The 23086-nt window shown below is 37.8% G+C and overlaps 1 protein-coding gene across 2 annotated transcripts in view; it reads right to left on the bottom strand.

The window, feature by feature from the left end:
• myo18b (myosin 18b) overlaps window positions 1–23086 on the bottom strand; it is a 281470-nt gene that overhangs the window by 78010 nt on the left and 180374 nt on the right. For both annotated transcript variants that reach the window (XM_018090002.2, XM_018090005.2), the window contains exon 35: window positions 16462–16614. In XM_018090002.2, coding sequence (XP_017945491.2) covers window positions 16462–16614 — 153 coding nt within the window. The remainder of the gene's footprint in view (window positions 1–16461; window positions 16615–23086) is intronic.

Genomic DNA, 23086 nt, shown 5'->3' with positions numbered 1-23086 from the left:
AAGAGAAGAGTGGTGTCTCTGAATAGCTGAAGGTGTGCACTTTTCAGAAATATATAGTTTGTGGGGGTTATTTCACAGGTAGGGGGGGTTAACACTTAAAAACTGCAGGAAGTGCACATAGAGCGCAGCCCCCACATTTTTAGCTGTAATTGCCCTTGTGCATTGCCCCTGCTTTGGAGTGTTTGGTGCCCATGTCTTTATGTGCACCCATACATATGGGGCATCATTTTATTCAGGAGAAGTTTGTCTTTCAAATATGCCTTTGTTAGAAAATTTTTATGAGATTTTTTTTTGTCAAATCCACATTTGATCATGCGTCCAAGTTTACGTTTTAGAAAAAAAAAAAAATGTCATAAAAAGTTCCAAATTTCACAATGCACTGACAAAAGGTATTTGGCTTTTGAGTGAAAACTACATTGCACCTAGAAACCTGAAGGTCTGTAGTTTCTAAAGATACCAAACATGAGGGGATATTTTAGATTTACATATAAGTTATGCTGCATTAACTGTTACAAGCGCTTTTCTGCTTTGTTCTGGTGTGATATTGTACTAAGTATTGCTTTAGTTTGGGGGTTACTTCTGGACAGGAACTGTGGGGTACCACCACATATTTGGTATCGTTGGAATTGGGAGTATCAGGGCTTTTACAAACAATAAAAAAAAGTGAGTAAAATTAACTTTTCTATGGAAAAAAACCTCAAAATATACAGAAATTTTTCATAATTTTATTTTTTTTTTACATATTTCACCCAAAATACACATCATATCTCCAGAAAAGTTATAAAATTTGGTATGTATGTCGAAGCCCAATTAGTGACGAAAAAAACGATATATAATTTCCCTAGTTTCGTGGAGGTTTTCCTACCAAAAAACATTGTTAAAGTGAATGAGTACAAAATGCTTAAAAAACGTCTGGCACTGGGGGGAACCGAAATGACGAATTCGGCTGGCACTTAAAGGGTTAAGTTAACCTTTAGTATGTTATAAAATGGCCTATTCCTAGCAACTTTGCAATTGGTCTTCCTAATTAATTTTTTTGAATAATTTGCCTTTCTCTTCTGCCTCTATACAGATTTCAAATGGGGGCCAAAAAATATTGCTCTGCGAGGCTACAATTTTATTATTATTATAATTTTGTATTACTTATTTTTCCAAGTAGGCCCCTTAACTATTCATATTCCCATCTCTTGTTTAAATCACTACCTGGTTGCTAGGGTAAATAAGACCCTAGCAACCAGATAGCTGCTGAAATACCAAATGGAGAGCTGCTGAACAAAAAGCTAAATAACTGAAAAACCATTAAAAATAAAAGTGAATTCGAATGCGAACTACCCCTTTAAGCTAACTGATCCCAAACACAAATGTTTGCAGATCCCCTAACAGAAGTGCGCGTATGAATACTTTTACTACTAATACTAAACATTTTAGGGTAAAAAAAAAAAAGCACCCCCACCCGCACTTTTGTACAGTATCCCTGGGAGTCAGTGGGAACGGCAAGAGGTAGTTGGGAGGTTAACTTTTTACGTCAGCAGTGAATCCACTAAGTGTCACATTAGCTGTAGGTCAGTCTGTGTATGGGCCATATTTAGCCTCCCCTAGTATCATCCTGCAAAAAAAAAAAAATATATACAGGTCCTTTTCAAAAAATTAGCATATTGTGATAAAGTTCATTATTTTCTGTAATGTACTGATAAACATTAGACTTTCATATATTTTAGATTCATTACACACAACTGAAGTAGTCCAAGCCTTTTCTTGTTTTAATATTGATGATTGTGGCATACAGCTCATGAAAACCCAAAATTCCTATCTCAAAAAATTAGCATATCATGAAAAGGTTCTCTAAACAAGCTATTAACCTAATCATCTGAATCAACTAATTAACTCTAAAAACCTTAAAAAGATTCCTGAGGCTTTTAGAAACTCCCAGCCTGGTTCATTACTCAAAACCGCAATCATGGGTAAGACTGCCAACCTGACTGCTGTCCAGAAGGCCATCATTGACACCCTCAAGCAAGAGGGTAAGACACAGAAAGAAATTTCTGAACAAATAGGCTGTTCCCAGAGTGCTGTATCAAGGCACCTCAGTGGGAAGTCTGTGGGAAGGAAAAAGTGTGGCAGAAAACGCTGCACAACGAGAAGAGGTGACTGGGTCCTGAGGAAGATTGTGGAGAAGGACCGATTCCTGACCTTGGGGGACCTGCGGAAGCAGTGGACTGAGTCTGGAGTAGAAACATCCAGAGCCACCGTGTACAGGCGCGTGCAGGAAATGGGCTACAGGTGCTGCATTCCCCAGGTCAAGCCACTTTTGAACCAGAAACAGCGGCAGAAGCGCCTGACCTGGGCTACAGAGAAGCAGCACTGGACTGTTGCTCAGTGGTCCAAAGTATGTCATTCGGAAATCAAGGTGCCAGAGTCTGGAGGAAGACTGGGGAGAGGGAAATACCAAAATGCCTGAAGTCCAGTGTCAAGTACCCACAGTCAGTGATGGTCTGGGGTGCCATGTCAGCTGCTGGTGTTGGTCCACTGTGTTTTATCAAGGGCAGGGTCAATGCAGCTAGCTATCAGGAGATTTTGGAGCACTTCATGCTTCCATCTGCTGAAAAGCTTTATGGAGATGAAGATTTCATTTTTCAGCACAACCTGGCACCTGCTCACAGTGCCAAAACCACTGGTAAATGGTTTACTGACCATGGTATTACTGTGCTCAATTGGCCTGCCAACTCTCCTGACCTGAACCCCATAGAGAATCTGTGGGATATTGTGAAGAGAAAGTTGAGAGACACAAGACCCAACACTCTGGATGAGCTTAAGGCCGCTATTGAAGCATCCTGGGCCTCCATAACACCTGAGCAGTGCCACAGGCTGATTGCCTCCATGCCACGCCACATTGAAGCAGTCATTTCTGGTCATTCCCGACCAAGTATTGAGTGCATAACTGAACATAATTATTTGAAGGTTGACTTTTTTTGTATTAAAAACACTTTTCTTTTATTGGTCGGATGAAATATGCTAATTTTTTGAGATAGGAATTTTGGGTTTTCATGAGCTGTATGCCACAATCATCAATATTAAAACAAGAAAAGGCTTGAACTACTTCAGTTGTGTGTAATGAATCTAAAATATATGAAAGTCTAATGTTTATCAGTACATTACAGAAAATAATGAACTTTATCACAATATGCTAATTTTTTGAAAAGGACCTGTATATATTTATCTGTTGCAGGATGATGCTAGCTTACTTGCCCCCCCTTGGAAAATTTTCTGCGGACGCCCATGGTGGGTGGGATGATCAGTCGCCATTACTGGGTGCCAGACACGCTGCCAGGTGTTTGCACAGCACTCCAGGTGCCCGTGATGTGAGGCAAAAGGCGGGTAAGCATCTCTTCTTTTATCTACCAACCCCCCCCAAAACCTCCCACCAATCCTGTACTCACAGGGGTCCTCACTGCTCCCAGCACCTCCCCACAGTCTGAGGCACCCTTCGTTAACCACTTTGGTGCCCGAAAATAATTTAAGAGCCAGATTTATTAACTTTTTTTCTGTTTGTTTCCTCAAATCGTAAGGCAAAAAATCGTCTATTTAAATAATTACTTGAAAACACAAATGTCAAGTATAAAAACCACACAAAAAACTAAAAAAACCAATGCCATCGCTATGCCATCTAAAAGCTGGGGAGGTCATGTAGAAGTCAATGGAAGTTGTCCTGGGCAAACTGTAACAATCTCTATTCAATTTGTGTTTTAAGAGGTTTTAGTTGGGCAATGACACCTGTTTATTAGGGTTCATACACAGGTTGTTTTGCCCCGCGTTTCCCTGTGGAGAAGTCTTATTTACCTGTATAAGTTTGTAACCCCTAAGACAGGGACCCGCAACCTTTTATACCCGTGAGCCACAGAAAAAGTGTTGGGGAGCAACACAAGTATGAAAAAGGTTCCTGGGGGTGCCAATAAGAGCCATGATTGCTACTTTATAGCCCCCATGTGGACTAGCAGCCTATAAAAGGCTCTGTTTGGTATTATACTTGGTTTGTATGCAACCAAAACTTGCCCCCAAGCCAGAAATTCAAAAATGAGCAGCTGCTTTGAGGCCGGTGAGAGCAACATCCAAGGGATTGGGGAGCAACATGTTGCTCACGAGCCACTGGTTGGGGATCACTGCCCTAAGAGTTAATAGTATTTCCTATAGGGGTTGTGGAAAAATACCCAAAATAACTGACAGCAGAGGCATCAAGTATTACTGTTTATTTTAGACTAGATGATATTTTGAAAAATAAATCTCTCAAAGGTTTTAAGTTTTGAATCTTGGTTTTATGGATGGGTACATTTGGTAAAGAAATATAAATCATTCTGACTGCCCATTTTAATATCTGTTTTTACCAGAGTAAAAATCTCTTTTTCCAGAGGCTGAACGTTCTAATGTTACAGCTAACATCATTATAAGAAAAGAAAAAGTGAAAATGAATATTAATACTTTATAAACAGTAAGAAATAAAAGTTGCAAAGGTAAAGTTCACAGCTGCCACCACTGCGATTGGTTACAGAGAAACAGAATAAAACAATGAATGATATTATGGGAATGCAATTAAATCTTCACCAGTAGCTGGATATAAAGTCATAACACTTAGGGGCAGATTTATTAAATTGTAAGTTTCGAGTTTAATTCATAAAAACTCTTTCTAGTCATTCCTAGGGGATTTTTAGAAGCGCATTTATCAAATGGTGAATTTTTACCCATTGATAAATATGCTTCTAAAAATCCCATAGGAATGAATAGAACGTGGATGAGTTTTTATATTTAATCTGCCCCAGTATACGACAACATATAACATGTTTCTATTATTACTTAACTTGCTTAATATTGATAATGATTTAGGAACAAATTTATCAAATATCAAAATGGGAAATCTCAATGTATTTCAGCAGTTTGATATTTTTGCCATTTATAAACAAATTCCTGAATGCTAGGAAAATTGTCCGGACAGTCAGGAAAGTGTTTTAATGAACTGTCCCATTTATCAAATATAATACATATGTAATTTCCTTTTAATGTACATGGCTGCTTTGAGCATTTGAACACCATTTGGTTCAGTGGTAGTGCTCAGTGCTCCAAATGCAAATCACATACAGAAAGGAAGGCGTTTGGACAGATCTTTTTTGTTCCAGCAGGAAAGAAATTTGATAATTATGTAATTATCTGTATTTATTTTAATTATCATTACATTTCAGTACAGGTATGGGATCCCTTATCCGGAAACCCGTTATCCAGAAAGCTCCGAATTACGGAAAGCCCGTCTCCCATAGACTCCATTATAATCAAATAATTCAGAATTTTAAAACTGATTTCCTTTTTCTCTGTAATAATAAAACAGTAACTTGTAATTGATCCAAACTAAGATATAAATAATCCTTATGGGATGCAAAACAATCCTATTGGGTTTAATAAATGTTATATTAATTTTTTAGTAGACTTAAGGTATGGAGATCCAAATAACAGAAAGACCCCTTATCCGGAATACCCTTGGTCCCGAGCATTCTGGATAACGGGTCCTATACCTGTAATAAAAAGGACCATTGATTTATCTGCCCCTTAATCACTGGAAGAAATATGATCATATTTTTATTAACTTTGCCATGTTTTTGTTTGTTTATGGCTCAGTATGAGCAAACCACTCAATTTATCCCAATCATTACATACCATTTTTAAATTGGGCATATTGTATAAGCATTTGTCAATTGTGACAAATTGCTCAATTAGAATGTGCTGAAGTAAAAAGAGAATTTGAATGGGCATCATCAGTCTTCAGAGCTGTACAATCTTTCAGAATTATTCTGCATTGCTTTATTATGTGACTAAGAGAGAAATGCAGCATAATTTAATTTATCCTAACAAAAAGCTTCCAGTTGACTTTAAGAATGATGAAAAATGTATAGAAATCTATGGAAACATATTGACGTAGCTTCACTGGGACTACACATAAAGATGTGAATAGTACATTTTACTTCATATTTCTGATAAATATTGTTTTTATTTATTTGATTCCTCTGTACATTAGCAACACTAGCTAGAGGAATTTATTACCTGCCATGGTCATTTTTTCCCCTTTCATCTCCCCTCTTTGATAGTAAAAACGGTCTACTCTTCTGGGAAGACTTTCCACTAGATGTAGGGACATTGTTAGATGGTATCTGTTTCTACTGATAGGTAAGAGGTTACTTACTGTACATTGGGCAATCAGGCCTGGTTCCCAGTTTGTGATAACAGTTTGGAGAAGACTCTTTAACTTACTGAAACTTGACTGGCATAAACAGAGCCCTAACTTCAACCCAAATTAACCAAATCTATGGAATGAATTGGATTGCTAATAGGGATGTAGCGAACATCGCCAAAAATGTTCGCGAACCCGTTCGCAGACTTTCGCCAAAACTCGCGAATATTCGCGAACTTTGCGAACCTCATAGACTTCAATGGGAAGGCGAACTTTAAAACCTAGAAAAGCCATTTCTGGCCAGAAAACTGATTTTAAAGTTGTTTAAAGGGTGCCACGACCTGGACAGTGGCATGCAGGAGGGGGATCAAGGGCAAAAATTTCTCTGAAAAATACTTTGTAAAAAAAAACGCCAAAAAATTACGCCAAAAAAAAATGCAAGCTATTCCTATGTATACGCAAAGGCGAAAAACCGAAGCGAAAAAATGCGGCGGAAAAAAAACCGCGGCGAACCCAAAATGGCGAACATCGCCAAAAGTTCGCAAATTTGCGAACACCCGATGTTCGCGCGAATTAGTTCGCCGGCGAACAGTTCGCTACATCTCTAATTGCTAATGCAAACCAGGCCTGATTGCCAATATTAGTGCCCAACCTCTTATAAATGGAAGCATATGCCACCAAAAATCTTCCAGCTTCTAGGGGAAAGATTTTCCAGAAAATAAGAAGGAGGAGGCTGTTTTATCAGCAAAGGCTTTAACTTTCATGATCATTCATCTTTACTACCCAAATGTAATTAAATGGATCAGAAAAGGTTCAGTGGTTTGCAAACTCTGGGGTTGGCCTCATGGGGGGATTTAAAACAGTGACAGGGGTGGTGTAGCTTAAAGGAGAAGGAAAGTCATTTTGGCATTTTACTGCCAATAGATTTGCCACATTAGTGCCGCCTAGAACACTATATTTATTCTGCAGAAAGCTTAACCACACCTGAGTAGAACCCTAGAAGCTCCCTCGGTTTGTTTAAGATTGCAGCTGCCATTTTAGCTTGGTCGTTGTAGCTTCCTGCTGTATTTCTAGCTGCTGGTAGCTCAGATTACACATTCCTAAGGATGATGGGAGTGAGTTTTATAAATTGTTATGGGAGGGGGGAGCAGGAGAAGGGAGAGAGATGCGCAGACCCTGGCCCCAGGAATGAAGGATTTTTCTTATAGAGGAAGTCAGATACCGAAGAACATGTTTACAAAAAAAAAAAAAACGAGGCAAGAAATCCTGTGTTTCTTTTGATAGAGGACTCTGTGCAGCTTTTCTGTTAGTGCTTATAGCTGTATTTACATAGACCTTTCTGATAAAGCTTACTTAGTTTTTACCTTTCCTTCTCCTTTAGACACCAGTTAGAGTGAGAACTGTGGAGGATATTCTGAATAGTCTCCAAATACAATTGAATGTTTATATTAAATATCAGTTGGGGTAAGATTTGAGACAAATATGTATGTATTGTCCTGTAACCATTGCATTCTTTGCCACAGTTGTTTCACACATTTTTTACAATGTTTTATGCTAAGGAGCACAGCTGCTTTACATGTTGGTAAATTGAAGGACTAAGCCCTAGTTTAAAAGAAGTGGAATAAGGTCTGCAGAGCCTAAATATGCTGACAGATTGTAATAGTGCTTGGCATCTCTTCTATAAGTGGTTCATTATAAAGTTAAAAAAAGCTTTTAGTAACAGAGGCATTTATTATGCCACAAAGAGAACTAAAAGCTTGTGACAAGCACCATGTTTTTGGGGGAGGGGTTTGCATTAAGCAGAGCTGCCCACATAATTATTTGTTTCTACTGATATTTTTCTGTTTGATTTTCCAATACCAGAACAACTGTTTTTTGAAAACCACTTAACAGTAACTCTTGTGTAAAATGAATAAAATGATCTGTTTCCTTCAGGTAACTGATTTCTTCCTTGTAATACAAAGTTGTGTAAAAATCCTTAAATAACTCACTTCAAAACCAGTTTTGAAAAAAGGGAAGCAAACAAAAGAAAAGGATTATTTGGCACAGGAAACTAAGGGGGTTATTTATCAATGCTCTTTTTTCTTTGCACTACTCTTTGCAAACTCTTGCTGCCAGTTTGACCATTTTGATAACAGCAGATGACCTCCTGTCTAGCATGATTATTATTAATTGCCTTATTCCATCAATAATTTGTATTTTGGGTTTAAAAAGCATGTTTTCTTTGTATTTATTAAGCAAAAAAATGTAAAACTTTGGTATCTAAGCTTTCGAGGTCACGTAGAAAAGATTTTCTCTTTTTTTTTAACTTGACGACCCATTATAAATGCAAAAATACTAATTTGAGGTATACAAGTTTTTTTCACAGTTTTATTCAATTTATACTGGTCATATTTAACAGACTCTTAATGGTTCTTATCATGGTTGGGGGCATTATTATAGAGTTGGCACTTGTAGAGGATGGGAAAAAATGGGGGGGGAAAATCTTGCCTTACCCTTAGGGGCAGATTTAATCAATTAATTGATATTAGAGCTCGCTACAGAAAAACTGTATGAATGGAGCAGATTTTAATGATCTAATGAACAGAGTACCAATGGTACAACTTTCACTTCAGTGGGAACAAGTATAGAATCTAAAGCTTTCTGTCTAATCTATTGTCCCTTCCTTTCTGTGCATAGGTGCAGTGAATGCCTGGCACTTAAAGAAGTTGAAGGTTACTTACCCAGTACAGAATTTTTTTTTTTCCTTGTTTGCTTTTCTACTTTTTCAAGATTTACACTGTGAAGTGTACCAGATGCTGTAAGCTCCAAACAAATATTGATGAACAACACATTTATTCCAATGGCAAGTCTCAGTGAGAATAATAAACCACAGAATGTGTTGCTGTACCAGTGAGCACTAGGAAAGGGCTTTTAACAACTCTATTTGATGTTTATTACCAGGTTGTTTGTTTTGCAACCCTCTCCGGAGCCCTTTGTGGAGCTAAAGAAAATATGTATTTTCTCAGGAAAACTGCTGAATTGCATTTTTATCAAAGGGGGAATTATTGATATGATGCTTGAGGTTGCAGGAGTAAGGCAATTTGAAACCATCCCTGAGTGTGTTTTATCTCTGATGAGAAGCATACCTAGAGTGTGGCAGCTGAATTTAATAATATACTTTATGCTATTACCTTATAATAAACAGATTCTGCTAGCATCAAGTTATCTCGAAATGACACAGTATTAGCTTTAACACACAGCTCCAAATGAACAATCTGGCATCCCTCATGTCTTTTCTTCTCTCCTATAAGACAGGTGCCAATATCTGCCATTTACAGATGTGATTTCTTTAGCAGTAACAAATTCTTAGTCTTAGACATAAATGCTAAATATTTTGGTTTGTACATCATGGTCCCTGTATCTCCATAGTACATCTATTATCATATTATATAACTAATCTTTTTATGTGTAATAACTCGTGCTGCCAGTTTGACCATTTTGATAACAACAGATGCCCTCCTGTCTGGCATGACTATTATTAATCCTTTAATTCCATTTTTCAATCAAGTTATGAATGCACTGTATCTATATGCAAACATTTCATATTTTCCTCATGTAGAATTGCTTAGCTCCCAGCCCTGCAAAATACTTTATGATCTTTTTCTTTCCAAAGTGTACAGAGAGTTCACATTTGATGAGCTCTATAGAAAGTACATTTATGGACTCAGTTATGGTCACAAGTTCAGTTGTGGTTGGGCAGACATTAACACAGTTATTTTACAAACCAATGGCCTTCATAACATGGGCAGTGTCAAGACTCAGCCACTTCCTTTCCTTAACCATTCTAACCCTCTTTATCAAACACTCAATCAGACACCTCAAAAACTTCTGCCATCATCCCTGTTCCTTAGCTCACTGCCCTAACAGTAACCCTGCGTGGCTACAACTGTCAATGTGCCACAATCCCCACCATCCACATTAAGGGAAGGAGGGCAAGGGCCGCAACAATAAAATGGCACCTATATCCTTTTGCTCTGCCCACCTAACTCTAGTTCACTGCCCCTAGCCAATCACTTGCTAAATGACACACTTTGCAACCTTTGCAACCTGTTCCTTTCATGTGATTTACTTCCTAGTCCTGTCATGGCCCCATCCCTTCACTTTCCTTTTGGTCCCCGAGGCCCACTTTAAAGCTACTTTTGTCCAAAGCTGCTCCTAAAGATTATAAGGCAGCTAAGACTCCAAAAGAAGTATTACACAATATCATAGTCCCAACAAAATATTAAATATTAGCCTAGGAAATTAAACCTAGGTCTTACTATACTATAGTATGTACTATAAGTGATGAGTGAATCTGTCCTGTTTCACCATAAAATTCATGAAACGACAAGGAAATTTGTGAAACAGCGAAAAATCAGAGGAACGCATTTGTCACCCATGTCTTTTTTTTGGTGTGACCCAATTTGATGCAATGGCAACCATTTTTTGTGCAACTGAGACTCTTTTGGATGCACAACGAATTTTTCCACTGCAAATTTTCATGGAAGTTTCGCAAAACAATTCGCCAATGGTGAAATTCGGAAATTCGCTGAGAATCCATGCCTGGCGAAAAAATTCGCTCATCACTACTCAATATTATTAAATATCTACAGAACTGGCGGCCCACTGTCACTGGTGCTAATGCTTGAATACAGTTTAACACTGGTCTAAATTATTACTTTTTTGCAGACACTGCTACGACAATGTCACAGGCAGTGATTTTGGGTATTTTTTTCACAAACCAGCAGAGCTACTAAACTACTTATGGACAATAAAATGATTGACCAATTTTTTCATGAAGTTTGTATATTGTAAATAATTTTGTATATTGTAATGTAATCTTGCAAAGTTATAACATCATATAAGCTGCACTAAAATATTTACGCATTCAGTCTGTAAGTAGTTGCAGGGTCATGTTTGTGCAGTGCAGTTCTATTATTTCTTCTGTAAAAGCAAATTACACCGTGTTCTTTGCTCCTATTAGATATACCATTACTCCCTTTCTGTTACAGAACAAAACCAAATTCTATTTTCTTTTCAATCTTTGCTGCCAACTTTTAGCCTGTCTCCAACAAACTGACTCGGCCTATTGATTTAAGGTTGCTGAGATCTGTCCTGCCTTTAAGAGAAACTAGCACACTCTTGTACTTGTACAACACACAGGAATACTGTACAACAGTCTAGAAAAAGTCCAACTTATTTTAAACTTTACAATTTAAACTCTGCTGTTTTGACATTATAGAACAGGTACCTGAATTTGTCATGCATTCAACCATGTCTATAGATAAGCTGATGCCAAAAAAATGGAGATTTTTAAATTAATAATAGTGTGGAAATATGCAGCAGATATTAAAATTTGCCTTAGGGGCTATGCTGTGCAGGCTAAGGTGGATAACTCGATATGCATGCCATTTTCCTACTTCTACCCCAGGAACTAAATTAGCAAAAAGAAAAATAATATCCCAGTCCATTAAATATGTTGTATTGGTATAATTATGCATGTAGCATGGTGCACAGACAAAAGAAAAGTTCAGAGCATGCAGATATCTCAAGGGTTCCCATAGTGGGTCATGTTAATAGGTGTAATAGACATCTGCCCAAAAAATCACACACTAGTGCCATTCTAACACCAAGCGCCCCACTCTGAAATTCTTAGCCACAACATCCACTCAATTAACTAATGAATGCCCATGTAAATTTAATTTTGAAGTGTTAGGCTCAATTACAGCAAACTCAATGCACAATTGGCCACAATAGTACTGCAATAGTGAATAAAAACATGGTGATCTGCAGCCAAAATTGCACTTTGCAAACTGCACTTGTAGTTGTCAAGGACCCCTATGGTTTTGAATTCCCCACAAATAAGCTTTTAGCTTCTCCGACACCACTAAAGAGTTTGCAGTGCTTGAGTTTGTGTTAAAAAAAAGTATTTAACTATGCCCTTTAATTTCTCAACTTAACCAGTAATGTTGAGCCTTCACTTCCTTTTAAAAGAATGTATTTGAGTCTCCACCTGACCATTAGTAGGCATGATCAGAAAGGCCCCCAGGTAAATAAGGTAAAACCTTCAACCCCACCTGAACATTTTATAAACAAACAGCATACAGTATCTATAATAAAAATGGATGTGCCGAGACTCCTGGTGGAGGAGATCACATGGAGATTAGGTGTGCACTGAGGAAATGATTGAATAGTGGTTGCTCCAAACATGTTGGTGAGGCATTGCTGGATAAAGGGTTTTGGTGCATTCTCCTCTGCCCAGATATTGTGCCAAAACATACACTTTTTAAGCACCGATTTGCCAGGCCAGAGGAAATACTTGTAGCTTCTTTACTCTTCAATGGTCTACTGGTATCTTCCAGATTACTGAAAGATTGTGAAAAGTTGTGTTTGCTTTCCTGGGAATTGGAACCATATTGTTGCTGTTTCTCTTTGCAAACATAAAGGTCCAGTCTTGATGCTTACTCTACAGTTCACCTCTGTGCTATGTTTTGCCCAATTATTGGTCTCTTAAGCAGTTGCTGTTAGTGTCAAGGAAAGGGTCCAGGCAATGGAATAATCAACAACACATTCACAAACTCAGCTTATGCATTTTTTAATTAGACAAATCATTTGGTTATATTGCTAGCTAATTTGGTTTGTGATCTGTCATCCAGAAACGGCAATCACTGGGGACCATTTATCAACACTGGGCAAATTTGCCCATGGGCAGTAATCCATGGCAATCAATCAAACTGATGCATTCATTGTTCTACCTGCAGCTGGCTCAAAAAAGCAAACTGATTGGTTACTATAGGTTACTGCCCATGTGCAAATTAGCCAACTGTTGATAAATAAGCCCCACTGTCTCCTATTTAAACAATGCTAGTACCCCCCACGAATGGCCGCGGAGCATGCTGGGTGGTGGGGGAGATGACTGGATGAGGAAAGGAAGAGTGATGCACTCCACTCAAGGACTGCATTACCCTGGTAGTGACATAAGTTGGATGTGGTGGTTAATAATGGCAAGCATTCCATGGCAGGATTAGTTAAGCCATTCATTTATATTTATTCTGCATAATAACTTTTTTAAGTGTATGTTATTGGCAACTGTACAATAATTTTATTAAAACTGTGGCCTTCCAATCCCAAAACCTGGTTCCATGTGTCATTGTGTAAAGGTTAATAGATCTCAGTGGGATGATATGGGCATGGGCATTGAAGGCAGAGATAGGAGCTGATAACCCAATTCCTCTCCCCATAGTCGATGCCAAGTCATTAATTTTTTTTTACAAATTTTTCATTTTTTCTTCATGGTAAGTGAGTAACGCTAAACCATTGCTAATAGAAAAACAAGTTAATTGGGAATTGAATGTATAAAAAACATAATATTAAGGCATGGTGCTCCACATGACAGGTCCCAAGCATTCTTAATGATAGATCCCATACCTGTAAACTGCACAATGTGATCATAAAAAATACTAGGCGATGAACCTTTAAATTTAGCTAATTAACTAGGTTTAATAAACTATGCCATCCAGTTTGCTTTCATGCCAAAGACTCGTAATTACAACAACATACTTGTTAACTGGTTGCTATGACTTACTAAAAGAAAAGGAAACTTTGCAAATGTTACTACTTTATAAAATTAAAGCCATCACCTACACAATTTTGTAGACTTTGTACTGTACAAATAAGCACATACAAACAGACATGTCATCAACAATGTTCATTTTCCTATTGTAGGGAACAGAATTTGGCTAAAACACCTCCATCTGTTTTAGTAATGATTGGATATTACTTTGTGGTAAAGCTTATTTTTGGTTTACACAGTAGTGTGTTTATTTGTAGGGTTAAGAGGATATAACTGTTTGGCGGATTTTATTATTGGACAATAGTAATCTTGGTAATAGTCACCATGGTAAGCTCTTTAGCTGTAACACATGGTGTGTATATAGATAAAGGCACAGATCTGTTTGTAAGTGGGATGGGAAGCGTTGAACACTGGCAAGCTGTGCAGTAGCAGATTGAACATATTTATTACAGTTAACACAACAGGACGTGGCAAAAAGCCCACTGGTAAATTCTTTTTTCAAATGTACTCATGGCAGATAAGAGCGTTCTAAAGGGAACAAGTAGCAAATCTCTTTTTAAATATGAAATGACAATAGTAAACATTTTCTATGTCTCTGTCCGACTCTCAAGGTCTAATATTTGATTCAAGAAAATACAATTCATATAGAAGTAGATCTGTATTATATTATTTATTGCCCCCTAACTAATCCAAGAAGGGGCCTGTTTATGGGCCTGTATTATGTATGTATGATCAGTATTTTTTACAGAATGTTTCATTCTAGCATGGAATCCTCACTTGCAATTTGCTTTGGGACAAGAGATTTAGAAGGGTGTTAAAGAAGAACAAAAGTCATTTTTCTGCCAATAGATTTGCCAAATTAGTGCCATCTAGAACAATTTACTTATTCTGCAGAAAGGATTACCGTCCATGAGTAAAGAGCCCTAGAAGTTTTCTCCGTTTGCTTAAGACAGCAGCTGCCATTTTAAATAGCTTCCTGTTTGCAGTCTAGCCATTATAGCTTAGATCACACATTCCTAAGGGAGGGGGGAGGGAGTACTTAGCATTCTTATGGGAGGGGGGAACAGGAGAGGGGCCAGAAAAGAGAACTGCGCAGACTCTGGCCATGGGAATTAAGGAGACAAGAAATCCTGTGTTTCCTTTGATAGAGGACTCAGTGCAGCTTTTCTGTGAGTGCTTTTGGCTGTATTTATATAGACCTTTCTGATTAAGCTTACATAGTTTTTACCTTTCCTTCTCCTTTAACACTTACCTGTGGCAATGAGCTCTAACACCTCAATGAGCAGAATTTTTTAAAACAGTGTAGCACATTCTGTCTGACATTATCCTTTTATTTTATAAATGTTTTAATTCATTAAAGGAGAAGTAAAGGTACAATCACTGAGGGATGCCAAATGTTAGGTACCCCTCCAGGGATTGTAATCACTTACCTTATACCCCAGGCCAGATCCCCTGTCAGGAGAAAACTGTACCAGCCTGGGGTACCTGCGAGTGAGTGATCCTCTTCCTTCAACAAACCAAGAAATGTATTCTTTTAAGTTGTAATATAGGTGTTTAGGCAGCCATCTCAGTGCATTGTGCCTGAGTCTGAGCTTTCAGAAAGAGCCAGCGCTACACATTAGAACTGCTTTCAAATAACCTGTTTTTTTTTCTCCTATTCAATATAACTGGAGGAGTCCTAGGCCTGGCTTCCCACAGGTGTCAGGGAGCTGCTATATTGCCAGGGAGCTGCTACCTGCTGATCGTCTGGGGGGGGGGGGGCAAGTTGGATATCACTCCAACTTGCAGCTAGGCAAGTTTATCAGAGCACCCTGGGAAATAAAGAATATGGCTAGGCCCATGTGAAATTTTAAAAGTTTTTGAAAAACAGATTTCAATGCAGGATTCTGCTGGAGAAGCGCTATGAACTAATGTGTTGAAAAAAAACATGTTTTCCCATGACAGTATTCCTTTAAAATGTAGCTTTTCATTCTACTGTGGATGTGTGAGCAGTGTGAAGATAGAAACAAAAAGAGGATCACTGGTTTGCAAGTACCCCAGGCTGGTGCAGTTTTCTGCTAATAGTAGCACCAGCCCAGGGTATCAGGTAAGTGATTAGTCACTGGGTGGTCATTTTGGCACCCCCAGTGATTGTACCTTTCCTTCTGCTTTAAAGCACTTTCCTAAATGTCATTAAAGGATTAAAGCACTTTCCCAAATAACAAACAGACGTATCTGTTAGGGGTCCTGCATCTGCAGCAACAGGACTTTTCTAGCCCAAGCTATTATACACTGGCAAGGTACCACTGGGTTCTCACTTATTCCTTCTTCCTCAATGGAGGTTCAGCTAGCTATCCTACTTATATCTGTTAGCACCTGCAATTAGCTCCACGAAATCTGGTCTACCACTAGCTTACTCAACAATATAGGGCAGATACCCACCTCACCTTCAGTACCTCTCAGGGGTACCTGGCTTCATGTCTCAGTCATGGATTTGCTGTGAAATTCCACATTTCGCCATTGGCGTCAACAAAGCTGAGCGGTAGCCACATTTCACAAATTTTTCACTGTTTCGCAAATTTTTTAGCAGTTTTGCAAATTTCTTTGCAAAACTAAATGAGACAGATTTGCAGATTAGTGTAAATGTGAAAATCAATCTGTGGGAAATGAAATAGGTCACCTGAATGTGGACTTTCTCTAACTCTCCTCGATCCACAGATGGTCCAGAATCTCCCATACTAGCCAAAAGAAGCTGCAAGTCAGCAAGAAGAGCATGTGTCCTCTTTAGATCCCTCCGAAGGCGCTTCTCCACATCAAAATCCCGATGTCCTATCTACAACAGTACCGATAAAGAAAGAATTTAAAAATGACAAATTCTGGTATGACTTTTTACCCACAATGCAACATTTTCCCCAGAATTGCAGTGTAATTGCATTACTTAGAGTAGTGATCCCCAACCAGTGACTCAAACAACCTCATGGATGTTGCCATCAGTGGCCCCAAAGCAGGTGCTTATTTTTTAATTTCTGGCTTGTAGGCAAATTTTGGTTGCATAAAAACCAGGTGTACTACCAAACAGAGCCCTGTGTAGGCTGCCAGTCCACATAGGGGCTACCAAATAGCCAATCACAGTTCTTATTTAGCACCCCCATTAAGTTGTTTCATGCTTGTGTTGCCCCCTCACTCTTTTTACATTTAAATGAGATAAGGAAACCACAAAGGACAAAACCCCCTTCCTCTCGATCAGCCACTTCTTATTTATGGAAAAATGTTGAATGTGTAAGGGATCACTAGAGAAATACAAAAGGTCCTCTGTTTTTATCCATTATCATTATATATAAGGTAATAAGACATTTTGTTTATTAGCTACTAAAAATGACCTCCCCTTTAAACAAAACAGGGATTGTTTGTCCATATATTGCAATATATTCAAGCTGGCCAACTACATCACAAAGTCATCCCTGGTCTGGTCACACCTACACTGCTTCATCTGATTTATTAAGAATTCTACTGCTTCATTATATATTTTATACAGGGACTGTGTTTTACCTGTAACTTGCTTGCTTTAAAGGTTAAAACTCACAAATAGTTTCCCTTTTATTGGCTCCCTTTTATTGGCTCAAATTAAAGAGTGTAGGACTGGCCAGACCACGGATGATTTTGACATAAATGGGCAGCTTGAATATATTGCAGTGTCCTATATACAGTATATAGCCTTATTGCACACCATCTAATGGTTTAAAATCTAATGGTGAGCACAGTTCCCATTCAAATGAATGGTTGTCAACTGCAGGGCTGAGGCCATTTTGTTCACCACAGTTCTCTCATCATTGATTAAAGGCTAAATTATACTATACTGTATATTATATACTGTACAACTGCAACATGTAAAAGGAATTGCGGTTTCGATTACCCACAATGCAGTTTTTTTTACAGAGAATTCCAGCATCAGTAACTTGCATCTAATACCACATGGCACTTACTCCCTGTGTATTTATATATATATTTATTGTATTTATTTATTATAACACTTGTCCTCCCTGTGTGTAATTTTGTATTTTGTAAGAATGTACAGCACTGCGCACAATACATACATACATATAATTTTTTTATGCACATGGCACTTAGCATGGTCGCATGCAAATTGTAGCACTAGTTTGGAATCACAGGTGATTTGTGTGTGTATAAACACAACATGTTATGGGAACCATGGAAGTAACATTGCCTCAAAGCAGGTGTTAATTCCTTAGCTCCTTTGTACCTTATGTACAACTGCATACAATTCGTGAGAGCTGGTTGAACTAACGTATTAGTGCACAAAACTGCCTGGCCGGTCTTCCAGAAATAGGAAAACCTGGCAGGATTCACTGAGATTGACATGGTGATCAGCCAATAGCCCCACCCACATGGTGTCACCCACCAGCCCTTTTCCCGGCCCTGTAATGGCACTGGTCATCCCTCCCTGCCCCCTGTGATGTCACCAACCGAATGAAGAAACATTAGTCGCAGTAGAATTAAGGTATGTGGTACATTCTGGTCTGGGACTGCGTGAATTTATTTACATATACTGTATCATAAACAATATATACGTCTAGAGAAACAGGTTAAAAAAAAAGACCGCCAGAATTTTAGAAAACCCATGGACTGTATTTTAGATACATACATACCAAGCATTTTCTTTATTTGTCCTTAATTAGTTGCATTTTAGAGTCTGCATAGTGAATGGTAGGTCACTGACATTCCCATACGGACCTTGACAAACTGGGGATTTTAAACTATTTCCATATAATTCCTATTAATGACTGCCATTTCATCCAATTAAATATGTTTCCAAAAGTGTGATCTCTACACTAATTTGCAAACTCCCCTAACACACAAGCCAATATTGTCAGCTTTTGATTTATAATACTCTAATGAGGTTTCTGCACAGCAGAAATGAGTGGATATTCCCCATAAAGGCCCTTTATAAATCAAAATGTACAATGACATTATAGTCACTGGTGCAAACCACAGCTACATTTACCACTTGTTTTCCTGTTAAGGTTTACAATAACAATTACATTATGTTCAGTGCCAGGGGATAAGAGCTGAACCAAGCTACAGAAGCTTCCTCTGTGTCCAATCTACTCGCTCATTGCTCATTACAGTCTTAGTGTGAAATTGAGTTTCTTTTTTATTTATCCCTTGTTGCTTGAAAACAGCATGATAAATCACACCTGCAATCTATTTCACTTTGCACAGATATAAAAGCTGTGGCTTAAAAATTAGGCATCCAGTGTCTGTGCTACTTCAGGGAGGCTTTATAGTGGCTGTGAAAGCATGCTAGATTTTTTTTTTTTCTACACACTTTGTTCTATTAATACCATATTAGACTAATAAAAAGTGATTGACATGCAATAAAGTGCAACATAATTAGCAGGCCATTGATTAGAATGATAAGAAAAATCATTTAATAAATAGGCATATAGTCAGAGCTACAGATATAATATCCCCTGTTATGTTATAGCCATTAACCTTTTTGTTAGAAGTATTGATTTAACCAAATAGGAATTGTTTCAACTGGTATACTTACTTGAAAGTAAGGAGACTTCACATAATCATACAACACACAGACTGGTGCAGATATAAGTATCAATCTGTCTTAAACCGGTAGATTTAGGAATATTGGCTTAAAAGGTTACCACTGAAAGCCCCATGTGGGTCAGATATGTAGTCCCCTGTCACCAGTCATCAGAATAATTACAGCCCAATTACTTACTATGGCATTAAAGGTAAGTGCAACATTTCTGAATTGTTTTGAACACAGTTAACTATCTAACTGATCTGCAAGAGGTTGAACTGACAGAAAAAATCATTTTGGTTGTACCAATATACTGACCAGGAATGCAACATATACGTTTGTATGTTTCTGGCAGACCAGCTTACTTCTGTGTAAAAAAATCATAGCTAAACACTGAGCAGAATCTTTGCCAGGCTATAGTCCTTAATAGATTTTCCCTAACCCCCTTGTATGTTTTGTCATTTGGGCTGGTCCCTTCTCAGAGCATTAGCTCCACAGAAGAGGTGGGCTGGTGGCCTTGTGAAGTACCTGAAAGTGATAGTGTTCTCCCTACAGTTTTACAGGTCCCCAGACAAGTGTTATAAAGTTACAGTATCTCTGCCTGATGTGTTCAAGTCCTCTTGCCTGTTGCTTTTATTATCCCTATCCTGGAGTGTGTGGACCAGATGGTCACATGGAAGGCCTTGAAGACACACACAACCCAAACTGACTTTTGCAAAAGAGTTAACTAAAATCCCAAAATAAGGCTGCCCAAACAGTGAGCTAGACTATTAGACTATGAATTGGGAAAAACTATGGGCCCCACATACAGTTCAAATATACAACTGTCACCACAAGCAGCCCTCAATGTACAAGTTTATTTATTTATTTTTTTTAATAGAAGGCTTTTAGGGTTAAAATAACTTTGATTGGCTTTCGATTGCTGCTACATTATTTGACTGTATCTGCAAAATAGGCTCAGGAACAATTATGGGCTTTCATGTTCAAAAAGAATAAAAGCATGTATTATACCTGTAACATCATACATACCATGCAACAATATGATGCAAGTGCAAGCTAATATTACCAATGAGGTCTTGAGACTCATAAATTCATATTGGAAAGTTGGTTAGAATGATGTTCTCTTTTGTTAAGCAAAACATTATTTTTGGGGTTGACTTGTTCTTGTTCTATTTTCTCCTCTATGACCATAATCTGCGAAAAATTCTGACTGAATTATACATGTTTAAAACTTATATAGGATAACAGTAATCTTCACTAAGTTGGGCAGCAATAAAGTAAATAATGCACAGCATTAAAAGGTGAAAAGTGAATCTATTTATAGTCAACTGATATTTCTGTGTATGAAATGAAAAGTAGAATCATTGTTTCTTTCTGTTACCATTCCACAAATGTGATTATAGAGGGTAGGTACCAATTTTATGTCGACTGAAATCCAAGGACAGAAGATTTCACAATAAGAGATGGAAGGGTTTCAGTACTGTGAGGGCATTCAGGCTATACAATTCCCTACCAAGAGAGACTGTAATGAGTAATTAATTGCTGGGTTATCGATTTATGATTTTAGATGTTTTAGGAACTTTCTCTTGATCAATTTGTAGAGAGCTTTGCAACCACTCTGTTTATATGTCCAAGATGGAAAAAAAAAACATCATACATCAAATTTATTTTGCACCTATTTCCCCACCAAAAAAGTAGCATGGAACCTTGACATTAAGTGGATATATGAGTACTTGTGTGCTCCTCAAGTTGTTTTATAAGGCATACTCCTGCCTTTTATCTTTTGTTTTTATTGTAAGTGCATTTCACTGCAGCACCTGCCTTTGTTGCTTTAAAATCTACTCAAAATTGTATAACTAGCTATTATGTATTGCATAATGACTCTTTCTTTTATCTTTTACTAATTGTCACCATTTCAGCTGTTGCAATTTGATTAATTGGTCCACTGCATAATCAGACCTCATTATCTTATTAGATATAATTGCAGAAAAAGTACAACTTGTAGATGTGTTACAGCTGCTTCATACATGAATAAGAGTCAGGTCAGCCATTTAATATATGCTGCCATAGGCATATCAAGAACAGACAAGAAGCCGAACCTTTTACAGAGATTAAAACCACTGCTTTCAGCATCTCCTGCGTCTAGCTGTAGTTCAATGAAAGCTGATCCACTGATTTAACAGGAATTGCTTGATTTTGAAAAAAATGCTCAGTATCAATATAAACAGAGCTGATATAAACCAAAGCTTGCCACATCAACACTATGTTATACTGTGGCAAACCCTATACATGTTGATAAGGTTACAGGGATTCTGTCATGATTTTTATGGTATACTTTTCATAATTACACTGTTTGTATAGCAAATAATTCACTCTGCCATTTAAAATTAGCTTTTTGAACCAACAAATGTATTTTTTAGTTGTAATATTGGTGTGTAGGCAGCTATCTGAGTCTGAGCTTTCAGAAAGAGCCAGGGCTACACATTAGAACTGCTTTCAGACATGCTATTGTTTCTCCTACTTCCATGTAACTGAAGGAGTCCCAAGGCAGACTTGAACTTCTTAATATTGAGTGCTATTCTGATATCTACTGGGAGCTGCTATCTTGCTACCTTCCCATTGTTCTGCTGATCAGCTGCTGGGAGGGAGGTGATATCACTCCAACTTGCAGCTCAGCAGTAAAGTGAGACTGAAGTTCAGGGCACAGGTCACATGGCTGTGGCACCCTGGGGATTAAAGAATATTGCTAGCCCCATGTGAAATTTCAAAATGAAATAGAAAAAAATCTGTTTGTGTTTTTAAAAAACAAATTTCAATGCAGGATTCTGCTGGAGAAGCTCTATTAACTGGTGAGTTTGTAAAAAACATGTTTTCACATGACAGTATTCCTTTAAGTTGGGTTGAAAAAAGACAATCAAGTTCAATCCTTCCAAGCAACCTCAGACTTATACTGACCTATCACATGGTCAGGAGGTAGTGGTAGGTCCTGGGTTCCCCTGCATCAATATGCACAGTGGGGCTCAATTTAAAATGGAAGGCAGGAAGGATTGAGCAGAGCTCAACTAAATTGAAGTGCAAGAATCTCATTTTGAAGCACTGAAAGGGGTTTGAAATGCAGGGGACATACAGTATTAAACTTAAGGTCTATGTTCCATGAATCCACTGATTTAAAGTGGTTACACCAAGTTTGATAATAGCATTGTAAAAGGTGTTCAGCTGCAATAAACCAAAAATGCTTGCTTTTATAAATGCTGTGATTAGGTCTTTGTAATATATGGTTTTGGCGATGTTGGCGGTATTGTGATGCATGGTGTTAATTCAAGTATAAAGAGGTGTTTTATAAATGCTCTGTTTTTTTAGACCAGAGTTTACATATTTTTTGGGTTGTATTCACTTCTTACGCACATTTAATATGGTCATTTGTATGTTGATTATGGAGCATTCTGCTAACTACATGTGACTTGTTCTTATTGGTACAGATAAACTACTGGTTAACTGGTTTATTGTTCATTTAAAATAGAGGTAATCAGTTGAATGGCTTTCAGTGGACAAACCTGACAAACTGTGCAGGATTTCCATAGATTTGCTGTATTATGGTCTAATTTAGATTTTAAACCAGGCAAGGCATATTCAGAAAATATAAATCAGCAAGTGATCAAACACACCGGAGTTCTATGGCCATTGAAAGCTATGTCCAACTTATTGGTTGCTTTAAAAAGCCGTGGCTTACTGCTTACTGGCTTAC

Source organism: Xenopus tropicalis, chromosome 1 (assembly GCF_000004195.4).
Source record: "Xenopus tropicalis strain Nigerian chromosome 1, UCB_Xtro_10.0, whole genome shotgun sequence".
NCBI lineage: Eukaryota > Metazoa > Chordata > Amphibia > Anura > Pipidae > Xenopus > Xenopus tropicalis.
Note: the sequence above shows the minus strand (reverse complement) of the source record. Positions and strands in the feature narration are given on the sequence as shown.